The 18,161-nt window shown below is 37.8% G+C and overlaps 1 protein-coding gene across 1 annotated transcript in view; it reads left to right on the forward strand.

The window, feature by feature from the left end:
- The first annotated feature begins 8,171 nt into the window (after nucleotides 1–8,171).
- Nucleotides 8,172–18,161, forward strand: part of FMN2 (formin 2) — a 185,488-nt gene continuing 175,498 nt past the window's right edge. The window contains exon 1 of the mRNA XM_032216827.1: nucleotides 8,172–10,083. Coding sequence (XP_032072718.1) covers nucleotides 8,172–10,083 — 1,912 coding nt within the window. The remainder of the gene's footprint in view (nucleotides 10,084–18,161) is intronic.

Consider the following 18,161-nt stretch of genomic DNA (forward strand, 5'->3'; position numbering starts at 1 on the left):
GCTGCTTTTTAATAATATACACACAAAGTAAATTTAGGCTATTACAACTGTTGTGAACAGCGTGCATCTCTTTAAAAAGGTAGCAAATAAAGGCAGCCCCTTATTAAATGTATAGGGAGGATCATACATATACTTACACACACACACACACAGAGAGAGAGAGAGACAGAGAGAGAGAGAGAGAGACAGACAGACAGACAGACAGACATGAATTATCCTCCTGGAGACAATGATTGACATCCTTTTGAACATTAGCATATTGCTTGGATGAGGCATGGATTCTCAGGGGGGCCTTGGTTAGGGTATCACATCTATTATTTTCTTATTCATCTCTTTTTCACAGATGGTACATGTCTCCTAAGGGACCAAGTACAGATGTGCAACTCCAACCTCTTAACTCTTTCAGAACTAACTATCCCTTTCTATCCAGCCTAGTATTAAAAAGCTATATTCCTAGCATCAGTATCACAGGCCATTAGTAATCAGCTGGGGTTGGGGCAGGAATATTCCTCTAGGACTGACTCAGCCTCCCACAAGGATAGTAGCATGATCAAACCCCAAGACTCTGAAAGAGGATTGATTGCATATCTCCAATTTATTTCAAATAAGAACCATCAAGAAACAAATATATGAACTTTGCAGAAAGTTTGCAGAAGGTTTCAAAAAATTAACATTCTAACGAAACAGTTCAGCATATTCACCTCTGTTTTGAATGTCTCTATATTAGCAAAGAGTCTTTTAAAACTTTAAAAGTGAAACTAATTAGTAAAGATCTGTTGGCCGACTGTGAGGTGAAATTCACTCCCTTTCTTTGAAGTTTTGAAACTCCGTATAATTAGATAAGCAATGTTAGTCAGCAATTCAACTGGCTCGTCGCCATTTTAGACACCTCTTTAAGTAGATAAAATAACGGAAGAGGATCTTGTAGCATAGAAGCTAGATTTAAATAAACAATTAATGCTCTTGCATACGAATTCTGCTCGTTTTGAAATCAGGTACTTCAATCTTTGGGGAAAGGAAAAACCAATCAAATTACATGATGTTTTAGCACAAGTCTTAATAACAAATTAATTCAACCCAGGGTCAGGAGCATCTTTAAAAATTAAAGCAGTTTACAAGCTTGTCAATGGCTACAAACATTATTGTTGATGGAACCATTATCAATTCCATGATTAATTTTGGAAAAGAAAAAAGAACAATAAACTTCTGTGGGTCCTTCAAAATGATTAGAAAGCTGCATCTCCTGTTCAATGTTTCTGTGTAAGCTAACAGAAAGGAAAGTTGGAATATACATCGTATGTCCTACATATGCCCACGCCATTGTTCTATGCTCTTTCCCTTAAAAACAGATGGCCAAGCTTTTGCATAAAATCCAATCAATAAGGAAGGAATAGGTCAGTTAGATAAAAATCTCTGTTGCAGACAAAACTGTCACCATATGAAACCACTTGTATCCTACTTCTAGTGAGAGCATTTGACTGATTTTTATATCCTCAGCAATTTAATCTAATTTTCCACCCACTTTCTCATGAATTAGCAGATTCTTGGTGTGACAGTCGATGGTCTCTAAGCCAAGGATTTTATGCTTGCATAACTTCCATTGCTGGGCTAAGAGCTGCTGGCTTTCACCTCAGTCCTCCCACAATCTGTCAGCACTTCTTTTAGGGGAGATCGTATCTTGATGAATTTAGCTACCGTTAAAAACGAGATTTCCAGGGGTTGAATAATTCAACTCTTTGACAAAGTAGCTTCCACATCTAATTTCTTAAAATGCTTTGGAGGATGATGTTGGACAGAGACAGAGATGAATATGATTTGTGCCAGTGTGATATAATGTAAATTATGCAGTTGTCCAACACTTCTTTTCTTTATTTAAGTGAAATATCATCATATTTCTTTCTTTCATCATTGCAAACATATATTTGATTTCTGCTTGGGCTGTAGAAAATAGGTATGGAGGGAAAACCGAGCCTCTTATTTTTGTTGTCAGGTCTTAATTGTCTTAAAAAGCATTGGAAGAACCATGCTAGTTCAGAGTAATTGGATAGATTCTCCGCTCATAATAATTGGCACAAGCTATGTGGATACTGAAGAAGGGAATTAGTCATAAAGCATGTTCCTATAGTAGAACCTCTGGTAACGAACGCTTCTGACCAAATCGGGTTCTGATAAAAAAAATCACATTTTTTTTCCCATGGCCGATTTCCCCTTCCACACCAATTTTTTTGTAAGCACCAAATTTCCAAAATTCGGGTCACGACCAATCAGGTTGCGACCAAAGTTATGGAATGAATTATGGTCATGACCAGAAGTTCTACTGTACAGCAAACAATCCAAAAAAGAACCCTAATGATAATGAACTGAGTAACATTGACAACTAATCAATTTTCCTTTCCTTTTTTCTTCAGAAAGTGGCAAAGGTTTATCTACTCACCCCTTTTTTCAATAAGTGGCAATCTTCAGTATGTTTAGTTCCTGGATTATGTATCTGGAGCAGCTTTCTAGAGGACTATGAAGCAGGGACAGAATAAAGCAGATTGCTGTCTAACCCAGTGTTTCTGAACCTGGGGAACTTCAAGAGGTGTGAACTTTAAATCCTAGAATTTTCTAGTGATGCTGGGGAATTCTGGGAATTGAAGTCCACACATTTTACAGTTAACCAGGCCCAAAAACACTGGTCTAATGACAAATGCATTAAAAGACACCTCAAATACCTCAGGGCATGCTAGTTATGTGCTTTAAACCTATAATTGAAACAATACATTGGTGTTGTTCTTAGACTTTTATATTGCCTTTTTAAGGCAGCAAACATGCTTAATACTTCTGCCTTTTATTTTTCCTCACAACAACAATCTTGTGAGGTGGGTTGAAATAAAATCATATAGATTTAAGAACAGGACAATCAAGAGGAGACATAACATAAAAACTTAACTGAATAAAATATATAGTTATTAAATGGATACTCAAAATAAAATAATTTCTATAGTGTGATTTTTTGTTGGTATCAGGGCTTAACATGATAAGTAGACTCATTAATATGCTTTATAAGCTGTAATTTACAATTTAATGTGAACCAAGCTACTAAGGCTTCCTGAGTTAAGTATGGCTAAAATAAACACTGATCTATGAACCATGTTGTTATCTGATAAAAGAGCCAGTTTGGTCTAATGGTTAAGCATCAGGCTATAAACTAGGAGGCTGTCATTTCTAATCCTGGCATAGATATTGAAAAGCAGCTGGATGATTATCTCAGCTCAACTCAACTCAACTCACAAGGTTTGTGTGAGGAAAATAGAAAGGAGTATTATATATGTTCCCTACCTCAAGTTATTTATTTATGAATGAATGGCAGGACAATGTAGAAGGCGAAAGGAACAATCTGACGGAGAGGAGAAAGATTCTAAATGCACCCAGAATTTGTTTTCTTGCAGACATTTCATCACCCAAGTAGGTAACATTATCAATGGTGATGATGTTACCTAGTTGGATAATGAAACATCTTCAAGAAAACAACCAAGCTCAGGGAGCACTTAGGACCCCTAAGATAAGGTAAGGGGGAAGCACATACAGATTTGCAAGATTCTGCTAGCAAGCTTTACAATAAAAGTAACACAGACTTACCTGACTTTGGTTTCTTAGTCCAATCTACCTTGAAGGACTGACAAGCAATGAAGGGGAAAAATGGCAAACTTACTGATAATTGAATCGTAGGAGTCAGCAGGAAATCACTGGGCCAAGACTAACACTGAGCAATCCTGTTTTGTGGGGAAAGGTAGTATTTTTTTCCTTATCTTCCTGAGTTCTGTAAAGACTTTTTGTAGTCTAGTGATTAAAGTATTAGGCTGATAAGTGACCAGAGACCAAATCAGTTTCTCCTAGCCGTATTCACCCCACAGGACATAACCAAGAGATTCTCAAGTAAATTGCTCTGAGCTTCTGAAAGAAAGTTGGGCTATAATTCTAACAAATTCAGAAATAAATCTTTTTCTTCTAAGCCTCCCCATCAGGTACAGCACTATTAAAATATAGTGAGAAAATCCAACTTGTTGGAATTCTCATGGCTGGACAGGGTTGGCCTCTGGCCTTTTCCTGAAAAGAGGCCGATTTTAGTTTCCAGACAGACTTGGATTTCCAAATGGGCCAATGAAAGGGAAGACAAATAATATTAACATATTCATTCATGAATACTTAACCAAGTGTACTGAGTCAATGCATTCAACTGGGTTCATGCAACACAGTGAACCGTAAACTAGCCAACTGTTTGTGCATTAAACACAATTACCTATTGTATTTTCTGACTTGCAAGTTCTTTTTATAGCTTCATATCAATAATGTCAATAGTTTTAATCATCTAGAAGCAGCAGGATGCATATGTTACTGCACAGGCAACAGTTAGTAAAAACCTACTTTTAAAATACATTTTTATTGTATCGTCATGAGAATCGTTCAAGTGATACTGAAGTTTTCCCCCCAATGAAATGAGAGCTTTTCTCTAAAAGTAGTTTTAAATGTGAGTTCTGTAGAAATGTGAATCAATAAGATGCACCTGCTTTCTTTGCTGTTAGGCAAAAAAAAAATGACTATATTGGTTTCCTTTTAGCTAGGCTTTTTTTTCCTGAATTTGGCTGCAGGAAGCCTGGAGAACAAGTGGCATTCATTGTGTTCAAATGAAACAATTGTTCATGGTTAGTCAAACCATACTTAGCCAGTGTCTTGATTTTCTTGGCATGCTGACTGCAGTACTAAATTCAGAGGTGGTATTCAACAGGTTCTGACCAGTTCTGGAGAAGGTAGCGGAAATTTTGGGTAGTTCAGAGAACCGGTAAATACCACTTCTGATTGGCCCTGCCCCCATTTATTCTCTGCCTCCTGAGTCCCAGCTGATTAGGAGGAAATGGGGATTTTATAGTATCCTTCCCCTGCCACGACAGCCACGCTAACAGAACCGTAGCAAAAAAATTGAATCCCACTACTGATTAAATTTTCTAGAATTGTCTGCTTGTGAATTAGACTGTCCCTAAATATGATATAAATACCTGAGCTGAAACTAGTTTTAGCATTATAAACAGAAATTTTCTATTTATCATAATTTAAAAACCTCAACTCAGAGGAATATGATTAAAAGTTCAGATACAGACAATTGTATCAAGGTTTTTAATACAGAATATGTTTCCTAATTATAAAGTCTTTATGAGGAAAGGTGGTTTGGCTATCTGTCATTTAATCCTGTCAAAGTGAAATGTAAATTTTGCCATTATTTTTGGCATGAATTTTTTAAAACTTATTAAAGACTGCTTTATATTCTCTTGTGAAATTACATATAGGCTTTATTTAAAAAAAGTTTTAATTTGACCAATATCTATCAGAAAAAAGAGAAAGGTACCTTGTTACTTTTAAAGCAAGTTGTTCTTTGTTAACAAAACATACTAAACAGAAGCTAAAGAAACCACAGCTGAGCTTACAAAACCCATGATTTATCCATTTTGGTTTACAAGATCCCAGTTAGTTTATTTAAGAAACAATGTGAAGATTACTACACCTTAATATATCGTATGAGCATAAACATGTGGCTTGTTCGCTCATGCTTTACTTTTTTTGTATGAATCCACTGATTAAAACCAGCCAATTGTGGTTTAGTTAATAAAACTGTAGAGGAACTCAACAGCCTAACATAGTAAGGAAAACAGCTGCTGTGAAAAACTGCAGATGTGTTTCCTTCAGTGCAGTCTTTGTAGTCTATTGTGATTATCTGCACTTATTACAAGTAATTAGGCTGTGAGAAGTGTATGTGTGTGTGTGGGGGGGGAAGACAGAGAAAGAGAGAGAGAGAGAGAGAGGGAGGGAGGCAGGGAGGGAGGGAGGTGGTGGTATCATATCCTGCTAAGAAATTGCTTGAATATCCTACTAAGTTATCTGCTGGAGTCCAGTCATGGTTTAGCTCAATAACTTTAGCTCTCTACAGCTTTTTTTCCCAGTATTTGGCTAATTTCTATTTTTAGTGTTTTGTTGCTGTGCTGTTAAATTCATTTTAAAGTGACATGCTTGCAGCAATTTTTTCTACCTTATATTTTTCCTTTCTTGATTACTGAGTAATAACAAAGTTAATATCTAGAGCCATGAAAAAGGAAGCTATATTTAAAGCAATGCTTGTGTTATTTTGGCTATTTGCTCATAATTGTTTATACTGTAGGGAAAGTGTGGGTCTGCTTAGACTTGGCTTCATTCCAAGAAATGTTGATTTACCTACTTCAGGTGAAGGCAGCAAAAATGACCAAGCCTTTTCCTGTTCCTGCTCGCTCTTTGGGAAAGGATAGTCCAATCTAAAGCAAAAAATGATGAGAAGGAAGATTTTGCTTGACTTTCTACCTCTGGGTTTAAAGGCAAAGTTGTATCTGTAAAAGCCCCTTCAAACATGTAAGTTTGATTGAATGATGTTTCTCTACAGTTATACATATTTATTCTGTGAGTGAACTTAAAGGAAAAAGTATGAACCTGTGAAGAAACAAGTATATATTTTTGCCAAACATTAAATTATGTTAAGTTTTTCATTACAATCAACAGAAAATATTTAACAAAACAAAGTTGAGAATTGGTGATACTGTTAAAGTCTGTTAAATACTGTTAAATTTTATTACTTCTATTTTAAAGCCTATGCTTTCTACACTAAAATGGTGTTTTTTATTAATAGGAAAAACATATCATGTTAGGATAGCAGAAATACATTCCATTTTAGGCATTATCCAAAGCAGGGCTCCTGAAAGTTGTTTAAGAGTCCAAGATCATTGAGCTGCCCTAATGTCTTCAGATTTACCTTAATTTCTTTAAGTTATTATGCTAACATAAATTTCAGATAAAGTTGCAACTCTTTAAAGTCAGATTTTAGAAATCAGCACATTTTATGATTGGTAAGCAGTGTAATTTATGAATATGCAAATACCTAAATGCTAATATTAACCTGTAAGATGTTTCTGTATATTGATTGGGGGAGGGCTTTGTATAAACTTTATTATTTTTATTATGTGAATATTTTAGAGGTGTCTTATTAAAATGCATATTTAAAGAAATAGCCTCCTATTAAACACTAGTGTCTGACCCATTGAAGTCAGAGGACATTTCTCTAAAATGGTCAAAGCGAACATGGATATATTTTTCAAGTCTGCTGCTACATATTTTAAAATTCCAAATCTGGGTTTTTCTAATAATTACAAACCTTGGGAAGGCTACTGTAAGATAAGGAAAGAGATGAAGTTTAGTTTGATTTACAAAGTTAGGTTTCATTTTTTTTTCAGAGACATTAATTTAAAATAATGTAATTTCACAATAAGCAATATGTGACTATGTGGTGTTTTTTCCAAAAGAATAAATATGCACGATCACATTTAACAAGCCATATCAAACTTTAAATGTAGTTTTTATAAAGCTTATAAAAGCTTATAAAAGCTTTATAAAAGCTTTTTTATGAAACTTGTAGAAGCAGTACAGTATTGCTAGTGTGGAAATTCTTGAGGTGCACCTTATGTTAGATTTGTGTTTTTCTGAGGAAAGTTGGTGTCATTTATTTTTGGTACCAAACATGCTCATTCTCTCTGTCTCTCTCTTTTTTTAATGGATAAATGAGAGTGTGCTGAATATTGATGAGGTTTTTTCCCTTGGAGGGCTATCACTATTCATACCCCCTTGGAATACAAATGCCTTTCTGAATGGTCACTGAGACCAAATCCCTCAGTAATCTATAACATCATTAACCTATAACACTTCTTCCAATGAACCATTGCATAGTTAGGTAGTGCTGTTTATATATTTAAAGTACAGCACTGTGTGTGTCTGCATGTGTATTAGAATGGAATGTTTATGTTTCAAAGAGAGAGAAAAATAGAAGCTGATTCTCATAAAAGCAAGAGAAAATTAATATTGTTTACCAAAAACAGCTTGCCTGAATTAATCTATTTTCTGTACCACAGAAAGCTACATAATGTCCCAGATTTCCTGTTGAATAACCAAAAAGTTGGTATGGATCATGAGGTGCAATTTTATTTATTTATTTGCTCCCCTTTGTTTTTTGTTCTTTTCTTCCTTCTCCTCTTCCCCAACACCCAATTCTAGGAAAGGAAACTGTTGAAATCCTGACTCTCGAGGCACTCTGTCACCAACTGACCTCCTGCGAGTTCACAATGCAGGAGATGGAGGAGAAAGTTCCTGCTGTCCAGACACAATTCCTTTCATCTAACCAGAAGTGGGAGGGGAGCCGAGGAAGGCTGAAAAGGCAACGATACCAGGAACTGCCATTGGAAGGAGCTGTCTGCACCTCACAGTGCTCTACTGAGCATGTCTCAGAGGAGCCTTATGCTGGCAACACATTATGCAAAAAGGCAGCTCGAGCAGCCGAGAGAGAGTCAGAGCAAGCCTTCTCTCCCTTTGCATCACCACTGCTCAAAAGGACCCCTAGATTACTTGAGAGGGCCTGCCTGCCTGCCCAGGTGAACAAAGCCAAGCACCATGGCTTGATTCCTGACGTCGCCCGACAGCTAAACACCATGGGGAACCAAGATGGGAAGCTGAAGAGGAATGCAGGTGATGTACACGAAGGCGGCGAGGATGCTTCTGGGCCCAGGGATGCTGAGGGCACAAAGAAAGGAGGGGGGAGCAAAAAGACCCTGGGCAGGCATGGCAAAGGGGGAGAATCAAAGAAGAAGGGCAAATCTGAAGCCAGGTCATCTGTGTTTTCCAATCTGCGCATCCGGAAAAACCTCTCCAAGTCTAAAGATGGAAACAGCAGCTCGAGAGAGGACGTGTTAGAAAGCCAGGCCGTGCACACAGGAGAGCTAGACAGTGCTCACTCCATCCTCAGCAAAACTCCTGATATAAGCATTTCTGCAGATGAAGGGGGTCTCTCGGATACCGATGCGGATCATTTTGAAAATACAAATGAAACTCGCCCTGCAGCTGCCGAGCCGCAAGATGGACAAAGAACCAGCTCCGGCTCCGATACGGATATATACAGTTTTCATTCAGCCACCGAACAAGAGGATTTGCTTTCTGATATTCAGCAGGCAATTAGACTGCAACAGCAGCAACAGCAGCAGCAGCAGGGGACAATTAACATTGGAACTGAGCAGCAGGGCACCAAAACAATGGCCCTACACATGGCTAATTCTCAAGCAACCCCATTAGATTTTGAAAGGTTTCTTTCATTCAGCAGTGACAAAAACAGTAGCCCGGATACCGAGCAGCCGGTCTCTGCTAAATCAGAAATCGTAGAATATGTCCCGAGCTGTCAGCCTGAAGTGCCAGAAAGGGCAAATGGAATGGGGCACTCCTGCAGCAGTGTGTTTGAGATGCAGGAAGGACCCGAGCAATTGTCAGCAGAAGAGGAACAATCTGCTGGGGAAGGAGGAGACCACTTCTCTACTCCCAATGCTGCAATTACAGAAGAGGGGGCTCTGCTGGGCAGTTCGGTCTTTCATTTCCCACCCCCGGCTGGGGAATCTGAGACTGAAAGCGTTGCTGTTGAAGGTACAGGTGGCGAAAGGGAGGCTGAACCAGCAGATGCAGGCGGGGATCAGGTTGCTGTGGCCACAGACAGGAAATGGAGTTTGTCAACCAGCAGAGAAGCAGTGGAGGAGGGCTTTTCCGTGGAAATGAAAAATGGGACTTATTCCTCAGAGGATGTCTCCAGCAGTCCAGTGCACACTTCCAAATGTTTTAAATCGTACCCTTTCATCAACCCCTGCTACATCAAAACCACCACTAGGCAGCTGAGCTCTCCGAACCGTTCACCCGGCCTCTCCCCCTCACAGAGCCCTCTCTTTAAAAGGAGACGGGAGCCCGCTCGGCTAAAAGAGAAGGTGACAAGTAAGAAACAGAGATCTGCCAGTTTGGCAGGGGCATTTAGCCGATCTGCGGACTGGACTCATGAGGTTTCGGATCAGCCCAGTGAAATAGCTCAAAAGTCAGGCTCTGCAGATTTTTTGGAGTACAGGCAGTCCAGAGATGGTATCCAAGGGGAAAGAGTGCCTTTGAATCATTTGAGAAAGTTCTCAGGAATGTCACCTTCTACTGATGCCTTCCCTAATGTTTTTCGAGGTAAGTGTCCTATGTAAAAAAACTGTTGCTGCAGCTTCATCTCTGAAGCAGAAACATCTAAGCATAATAATAACTTCTTTTCTCTTGTTAACTTGACTTTTATTTACAGCTCAGCTGAGATTCCAACCTCTGCAAATAACTACAGGAGTTCTGTATTTCCAATAGAAATAAGTGCAATGTTTGTTGCAAAATTCCTCACTAACCCATGTTAGAAATACTCATAAGGCAAGTAATGTAGTATATTATAAACTATTAGTGAGCTGTAGGCATCAAGGCCAGTAAATATAATTTCTAGGTTTGTGTGGGCCTTTCCAGACACACTGTCCTCCAGATATGTTGGTGTGTTCATGATGACTGAGGATTCTGGGTACTGTCTTGGGAAACCATAATGGCTCAGGAGTCTTGGGAAATGTAGTCCCAACACAACTAGAGGCTTTCATTTTGGAGGAAAATGACCCAATGTGCCCATAAAACAACTTGTTAATAATGATAATTAATTTTCTGCATTGACTGTGATATGCAAATATTTTATAGCTTTGATAGAGGTTTATTCTGGATCCTTTGTAAATGTGATTTTAAATACAGGGATTTCTGAAAGTGTAAAAGTAACCATAGTTGGCCAATAGGTTAATGGTTTAGTCTAGACCAGAGATCTTCAAACTTGGCAACTTTAAAACTTGTGGACTTCAACTCCCAGAATTGAAGAGTTAAAGTCCACAAGTCTTAAAGTTGTCAAATTTGGGGATCCCTGATCTAGACAGAATCCTAACATTTCATCTGCTGAACCAATCTGGCCTTTAGCTGCCACTTACAAATAATGTCTTTTTCTAAAGAATATTACCTTTCATACCTTATTCCTTTCTTCACATCTTTCCTTTAAGACTGATCATTGTTATCTTTTTTTTTTTTTAAAAAAAAGCTAAAATAACACAAAGGGCAATTAATAGTTGCACCAAAGGCCATCCATCCACTGACATCATTTCTGAATCAGGAACCCCTACCAAGTTGAAGAGGGCCTTGGATCTCCTACAAGCTTTCAAAAGCTGAGGTGCTGAATCCCTCTCTGATACCCACAATCCAGGAGCTCCTTTTTCTGTCCCAAACACCTTGCCTTGCCTCCATCCAGCATTCCTTGTGATCTGATTGTAATGCCCATGAAGTCTCTATAGAGGATCAGAGAAAGGAAGGGAGCAGAGCAGTTGGGTCCAGCACTTAATTCTATGCTAAGTTTAGGTTTAAATAGTGCTTATTAGATAGGAGGTGACATCTCAATTCCTTCCACTTTTTCCAAAGCCCAGCCTGGAAGTGAATAGAGACATAATTTCACATTCCTTTTAGGAATCTACTAGCACTTCAAGGACTTGTATGTTGAGCAAAGAACCCAAAGACATTTGGGGAAAAGAAGTGATATTGTAATAGTCCCATTCCATACTTCTCAGGCCAGCCTGTGTTTTTCATTTTCTAATGCTGGGGCCAGTAACTACTATATTACACAATGCGAGGATTCTCACTACTCACCCAAACATATTGCATGTTGACACCAAGATTGAGGCTCCATTTGTATTTTTCTTTTTAATCTAGATTTTTATACTGAACTCTGTCCATTAAGGGACATGGTGGCTTAATGGCTGAGACACTGAGTTTGTTGATCAGAAAGGTAGGCAGTTTGGCAGTTTGAATCCCTACAAGTTAGCGCCGTGTAACTTGTCCCAGTTTCTGCCAACCTAGCAGTTCAAAAGCATGTAAAAATGCAAGTAGAAAAATAGGGACCACCTTTGGTGGGAAGGTAACAGCTCTGGCTCTTCAGCTTTGAAATGGAGATGAGCACCACCCCCTAGAGTTGGGAACAATTAGCACATATGTGCGAGGAGAACCTTTACCTTATCCATTAGGCAACATGTGGTTTTTAAGGTACATTCAACATGAGCCAATGACTCATTGGCTTAACAATCAACCCCTCATTTGCAAGGTGTTCAATCAGTGATTGAGTCGATTTGCAGTAAGAAGATTTTCCCAGATAGAAGATCTAGATATCTCCAGGACTGCCTTCTCCCAATCTATCCATCCATAAGATCTTGTAGAAGATCTTACCTTAGGTCCCCTCATTTAATGACTGCCATTTTCAGGGGCCTTGGAGATGTGCCTTTTCAATCAGTGTCCCTTCTCTTTAGAGTAGCATTTACCCAAGGTCCAAATCTGAACCATACTCTGCTAGATTTTAGAAAGACTCATTCAAATATGTTTTTTTTTCCCAGCAGACCTTAGTGGAGGGAATGTTGTGAATGACCCCTTTTGTAATGTGATGTTTAACAAATATAGAGGTCTATTTATCTTTGGTTTTCTGCTGTCTTCTGTTTGGATTATATTATTTGTATACAGTAGCTTAAGAACTTATTTAGATCAATAGGACGTGGGGGTGACTCTGATCTGGTTTCAATTGGAACAGCATAGAAATCTAGCAAACACATCTCATCTATTACATTTATCACCTACACTGACACCTATCCATAGAATGAAGTTGGGTTAGAGAACCATTTCAAGAAATACAGACAAATTTTAGCTGGTATCTTCATAGTCCTGGGGAGCTTTGTTATGAGAGTAAGTTTCCATTTTGCAACCTCTCCCATTGATTTCATGGTGAACAAAGTGAAATTCAATTTAGATTGTTTGGATCAAAAAGTCGTTGACCATAGATATAAAATCCATGTAGTCCTAGGAGTGACATTTAAATGCTTTCCAAATAAAATGTTACTACAGATTATGATGATTGATGGTATTTGATTTCTTGTTTAAAATCTGCAATGTATGTCAAATATATTATAACTTGGGCAGAGATAAATATGTGGTCCTTTATATGTGTCAGCTTACCCTTTTGCCTAATTATTAAGAAATCATTATGATTTCTTTGATTTTAGTGTCAGGGTTCCAAGTAACACCCACAACCAAGTAAGACTCAGAGGCAACAGTTCCTCAAAGATCCATTTTATTAGAGATGTCATATTGGCACATTTGGGAAAACCCAAATCTGAGAGTTCCTGGGTTTTCCCCACCCAAAGGAAAGTCAACATCCCTTCCCATGCACCCACATGTCCATCACATAGTCCAATCAATCAACTGTTCCAACTGGAGATGCCTCCAAGTCGTGCCTCTCCAGGTGCAGGCTGAACATCCTTGACTCTGAGCGAAATAATGTTGTTATGGCTAAATAACTCTACCAACTCCATACAAATCCCCTCCCACTTTCCCACAGCACTAAGTGTGGCAGCTCTGAAGATCCAAAGACAAAGATGGCCTCCAGGGCTGATATTTAGCTTATTTCTGATCTCCTGTTCCTGTTTTGCTATAAACATATTGACAAACTAAGAGACTTTGCGCTATGAGTTTTTCATCTTTTCTTTCTTTGGTATTGCTCAGGTAGCAATACATAGGGGCAAAGCAGCCTGTAATTCTCCAGAAATTCTTGAACAGCAAGTCTCCATGTTTCAGCAATTTATGGGAATCAAACCTTGCCCATCCTTCATAGCATTGCAGAAATATGCTCTAGGTATTTTCTTCCGCATTAGAATCATTCCTTTCAAAGTATTGTTATAATGTTGATTATATCTCCGCTATATTTTATTAAATATATCTAACTTAACATGTACATGATACCCTGGAAATATACAATGAAATCAAAGTAAAAAATAAACAAATCAAATTTAGGGGAAGTATTGAATTGGTTTCATTTCTTTTTTAGCTAAGGGGCTAGTTCAGAAAGTAATCCAGAATTCATTCAAGTCAATGACAGGGTAAAATAGATGATAGAATGTGACACCTGGCAGAGAGGAAGACACAAAATCTTCCTGGAGGCATAGATTTAAGACAATAAAGTACATTGAGTTGTATTAAACTGATACAACAAGCTGGGGAAAGTGTAGGACATAAGTATTTAATACATTGAGTTATTTTTATAATCTTTCTCTTAACAGTTGAATACAATTGAATCAATTACTACCACTTAGACATAGTGCTTTTAATACACACCCACAGTTAATTTAAGCGTAATTCACTTAACCCAATTTTGATAATTCATATGACTCCATACTATATTCCATACATCCAGACTATAAAGACATTGCCTGAATTTGTACAAGAGTCTAGGCTATGATTAGTTGCCATGCTAGTGAGCCAATGAAGACAGCTATATAATGATAAGCAGTGTGATGTCTTTTAAAAAACGAGTCAAGCAATCACATTATTATCATAAGCTGTGTTTTAGAATGTATGGAAGTTTATTAAGCATACAGACATAACAGGTAGAATGTAATGGGTAGATTAGAATTAATAGAAGGGGCTGTGTAATGTTGCATAGTATCAGCTGTTTGCAACCTTTAAATAAGTCTTTTGCTGCAGATGTGGTGTAGGTATCAAGGATACCTGTGTGAACCTGGAGGGGAGGTTAATTTAAGGAGTTGCAGATAGGGATCATATGTATATGACCCTACACATTCCAAAGCCTCTGAATCCGAAGTGTTGCCTAACCCTACTATATTATTGTAACAGCTTGAACAGAAATCCAAAATAAATGTATTGTCAGCGTACTGGGTGGGATTCTGATGTAATTTCCAGTATTGGGAAAATGTCAGTGTTCCAAGTATCATGTAGAATTAAATCAGTGTCCAAGGCAAAATGATTCTTAAAGTTCCAATTTAATAAATCAGACATCTTGGCATTATGCTATGAAATCCCAATACTGGCAATTACATCAGAATCCCACCCAGTTAAAAGTTCATGATCTTGTCCCCACACCCATAATCCATCACATGGTCCAATCTTCTTCTTCCACACTAGCACCCATGCCCAGCTGCTTCCGGTCAGGTGCAAAGGTGCGGAGACTAAAGATGACCTTGAGCTTCTAAAAAGGAATTTTTTATTTTGAAAACAACACATTCTACCCCTTGCTATTCCCTCCCCCCACTTAATGAGTGTGTGGCAGGCCAAAGATTCTTAAAGGAACCGCTGCAGGCCTGACAGGTATATTTGAAAAACAGCTCTTGATATAAGTTAGAAATTGACATATAGTAATATGTTGTAGGAAAACATATGCTAGTATCAAGGAGAGAAACAGCCTAGAACTAAGGAGAAATTTCCTGATGGTTAGAACAATTAAGCAGTGGAACAACATGCCTCCAGAAGCTGTGGGTGCTCCAACACTGGAAGTTTTAAAGAAGAGATTGGACAACCATTTGTCTGAAATGGTATAGGGTCTCCTGCCTGAGCAGGAAACCCTATAACAGAGGGTGAGACCAGAAAACCTTCAAGGTTCTTTCTAATTCTGTTATTCTCTATCCTGAGTGAAAGTTGCAGAATAATAAAAGTCCCAGCCAAAATTTCTAGTCATACACAATAGCTGACTCTTGAGTTTCAGTATGAATCCTTATTTTGGATTTCAAGCTGTCAACCACCACTAAAGTCCACTCTTCAGATTACTACTTTTCATTTTTGGCTGTGATTGAATGATCCTATTGCTTCCACATAAAGAGGCAGGAGAATGTACTAAGCAGGGATGGCGTAATAGTTTAATTTGTGGGGTGGGGGGGAACTCCTTCATTGCTCAGAAGTTTGTAAATCATTTAGTTATTTCTTCTTAACACTGTCTCAGAAGGAAAATGTTGAATGTTTGGTCAATTTAAAACCCAGCAGATGTCTGTTTGGGTATGGAGACCTATTTTCTAAGATTGCTAACTTTCTTTTCACTCATTAAAAGTCTTTGATGTTTTGAATGGAGCCACCAACTTGTATACTTTGCATTTTAAAAACCTGCTTCACTTTCCCTGCTAGCTTTTGTCATGCTAAAGCATTAGCCCTAGGCATCTCATGACTACTTCACTTTCAGGCTCTTAACCCACTTTCTTTTTCCTTCCAGAGTTTTCCTTTTTTCCTCCCTGATCTGACTTTCTCTCAGTGGGAAGCTATAGTACATTGTCCTTTGCTGCAGAAGTTATAGCCTTTATAATAAATTATGAAATAATTAATTATAAATAATTAAATTAATTAATTTTGACAAGAGGCTGATTTTATCTTTCAGTTACATGACAGCATTTTTTTCTGAAAACAAGCTAAAGTTTCCCTGTACAGTTCATTATAGAACACAAATAGAAGACCTCATTCAATTTTTTTGAATAGTTTTCTTAAACATTAGAATTACAATAGGAAAAAACTAATATAAATTAAAAGAAAGAGTAAAAAGTGTGAAGGAAATAAAGGGAAGAAGTGGAAAAACAGAAGAAAAGAGGAAAAGTAAGAATATTGTATATATGTGTGAGAAATACTTCCAATCTTCATCACAAGTATAAACAATTTTAGTAACAATCTCCTCTTAAATTTCAATATTCCTTCTCTAACGATAAACAAACCCATAAAGCACCATCATTTCAGTCCTGGTTTAATCAAAAGTCCATTACGGGTTATTAGAAATAATATATCTACAAATATGCTCCTTTATTGGTAACAATATATCTATTTTAACCTTGGTCAAATAAACCGGCTTTATATTCCTTCCTTTTACTTGTAATTTTAATCCTTAGTCCACTTAAATAATGTCAAAGAACTTGATTTCTTTTCATTTCTCCTTTTTCCCTTCTCACAAGATTATTTAAAGCTTTAACAAATCTATTTTGTATGCCCAATTTTGAAAAAAAAAACCCATCCAGGTCACTCTCTTGGTTTATTGTTTATATGTGCATTGTAATTATGAAAATATCAGTTGGTTTCTTTTGTATGTCCACTGTAACATTTTTTTCTATGCTATTTTTTGTAGCCTGTCATTTGTAAATTTTCAATTCAATCTCTTTCTTGTCAGATAAAATTCATCTTTCATAATATCTTTTAGTATGTCTATAGAAGCAGATATCACTATTAACATTGTTTAGCATTAATCTCTGATACTATTTTTCAAAAATTTCCTTTAGTGTTTCCAATGTTAGAATCTTTTGTGCCATTCTATTCTTCATACAAGAATAACAAAACATCTGTATGTTTAGCAATAGCAATAGCAGTTAGACTTATATACCACTTCATAGGGCTTTCAGCCCTCTCTAAGCGGTTTACAGAGCCAGCATATTGCCCCCAACAACAATCCAGGTCCTCATTGTACCCCACATCGGAAGGATGGAAGGCTGAGTCAACCCTGAGCTGGTGAGATTTGAACAGCCAAACTGCAGAACTGCAGTCAGCTGAAGTAGCCTGCAGTGCTGCATTTAACCACTGCGCCACCTTGGCTCTGAAGTATCTCCTGGTAATTTTTCCCTCAAATTGATATTATGGTTAGCAAGCTGTTTCTAAAATTTTCAACCTTACTAGACATCCCTTCAGCCATCATTCATTAACAGTAAGAGAGTTGGAAGGGACCTTGGAGGTCATCTAGTCCAACCCCCTGCTCACACAGGAGACCTATACTAGGAATTCGAACCACCGACCTTTCTGATCGATAAGCTCAACGCCTTAGCCACCTAGCCAAGCCTTCTTAAGTAGGAACAAATGATATAATTTGTCTTATACCTCAAGCTATTTCGGCTGTTTGTGGAATGATTGAGACATTTTTGAATTTATTGCTTGATCAGAGGTCGGACCCAAGGTTTCTGATGCTAAAACTGCTGCCATCTTGACATTTCAATGCAATTGCATGGCTTCTGGTTTCTTCACCATCGGATAAGAAACTTCTTTGTGAAAGCTGTACCCTCAGCTCTGAGCTCTATTTTAACCAATAACTGACTCAATGATCTCTCCCTAATCAGTTTTTGAAGGTCTCAGCCTGATCTCCCTTCTGTAATCATCACTAAGACAGCCACAACTGAACTAAGTCCAATATCAAAACCAGGATTTTGGCTTCCTTGGTTGTAGTATAACAGATAAGCTATCTGGCAGAGACACAATGATTATTTCAATGACAAGAAGAATACTTACCCTGTTTTCCTGAAAATAAGACCTCCCTGGATATTAAGTCCAATCACGCTTTTGAGTGCATGTGCTAAAATAGGCCTTCTCCTGAAAAGAAGCCCTCCCAAAAATATTGCAACACAGCAGCAGCCATGAGTTGA

This window comes from Thamnophis elegans, chromosome 4 (assembly GCF_009769535.1).
Source record: "Thamnophis elegans isolate rThaEle1 chromosome 4, rThaEle1.pri, whole genome shotgun sequence".
NCBI lineage: Eukaryota > Metazoa > Chordata > Lepidosauria > Squamata > Colubridae > Thamnophis > Thamnophis elegans.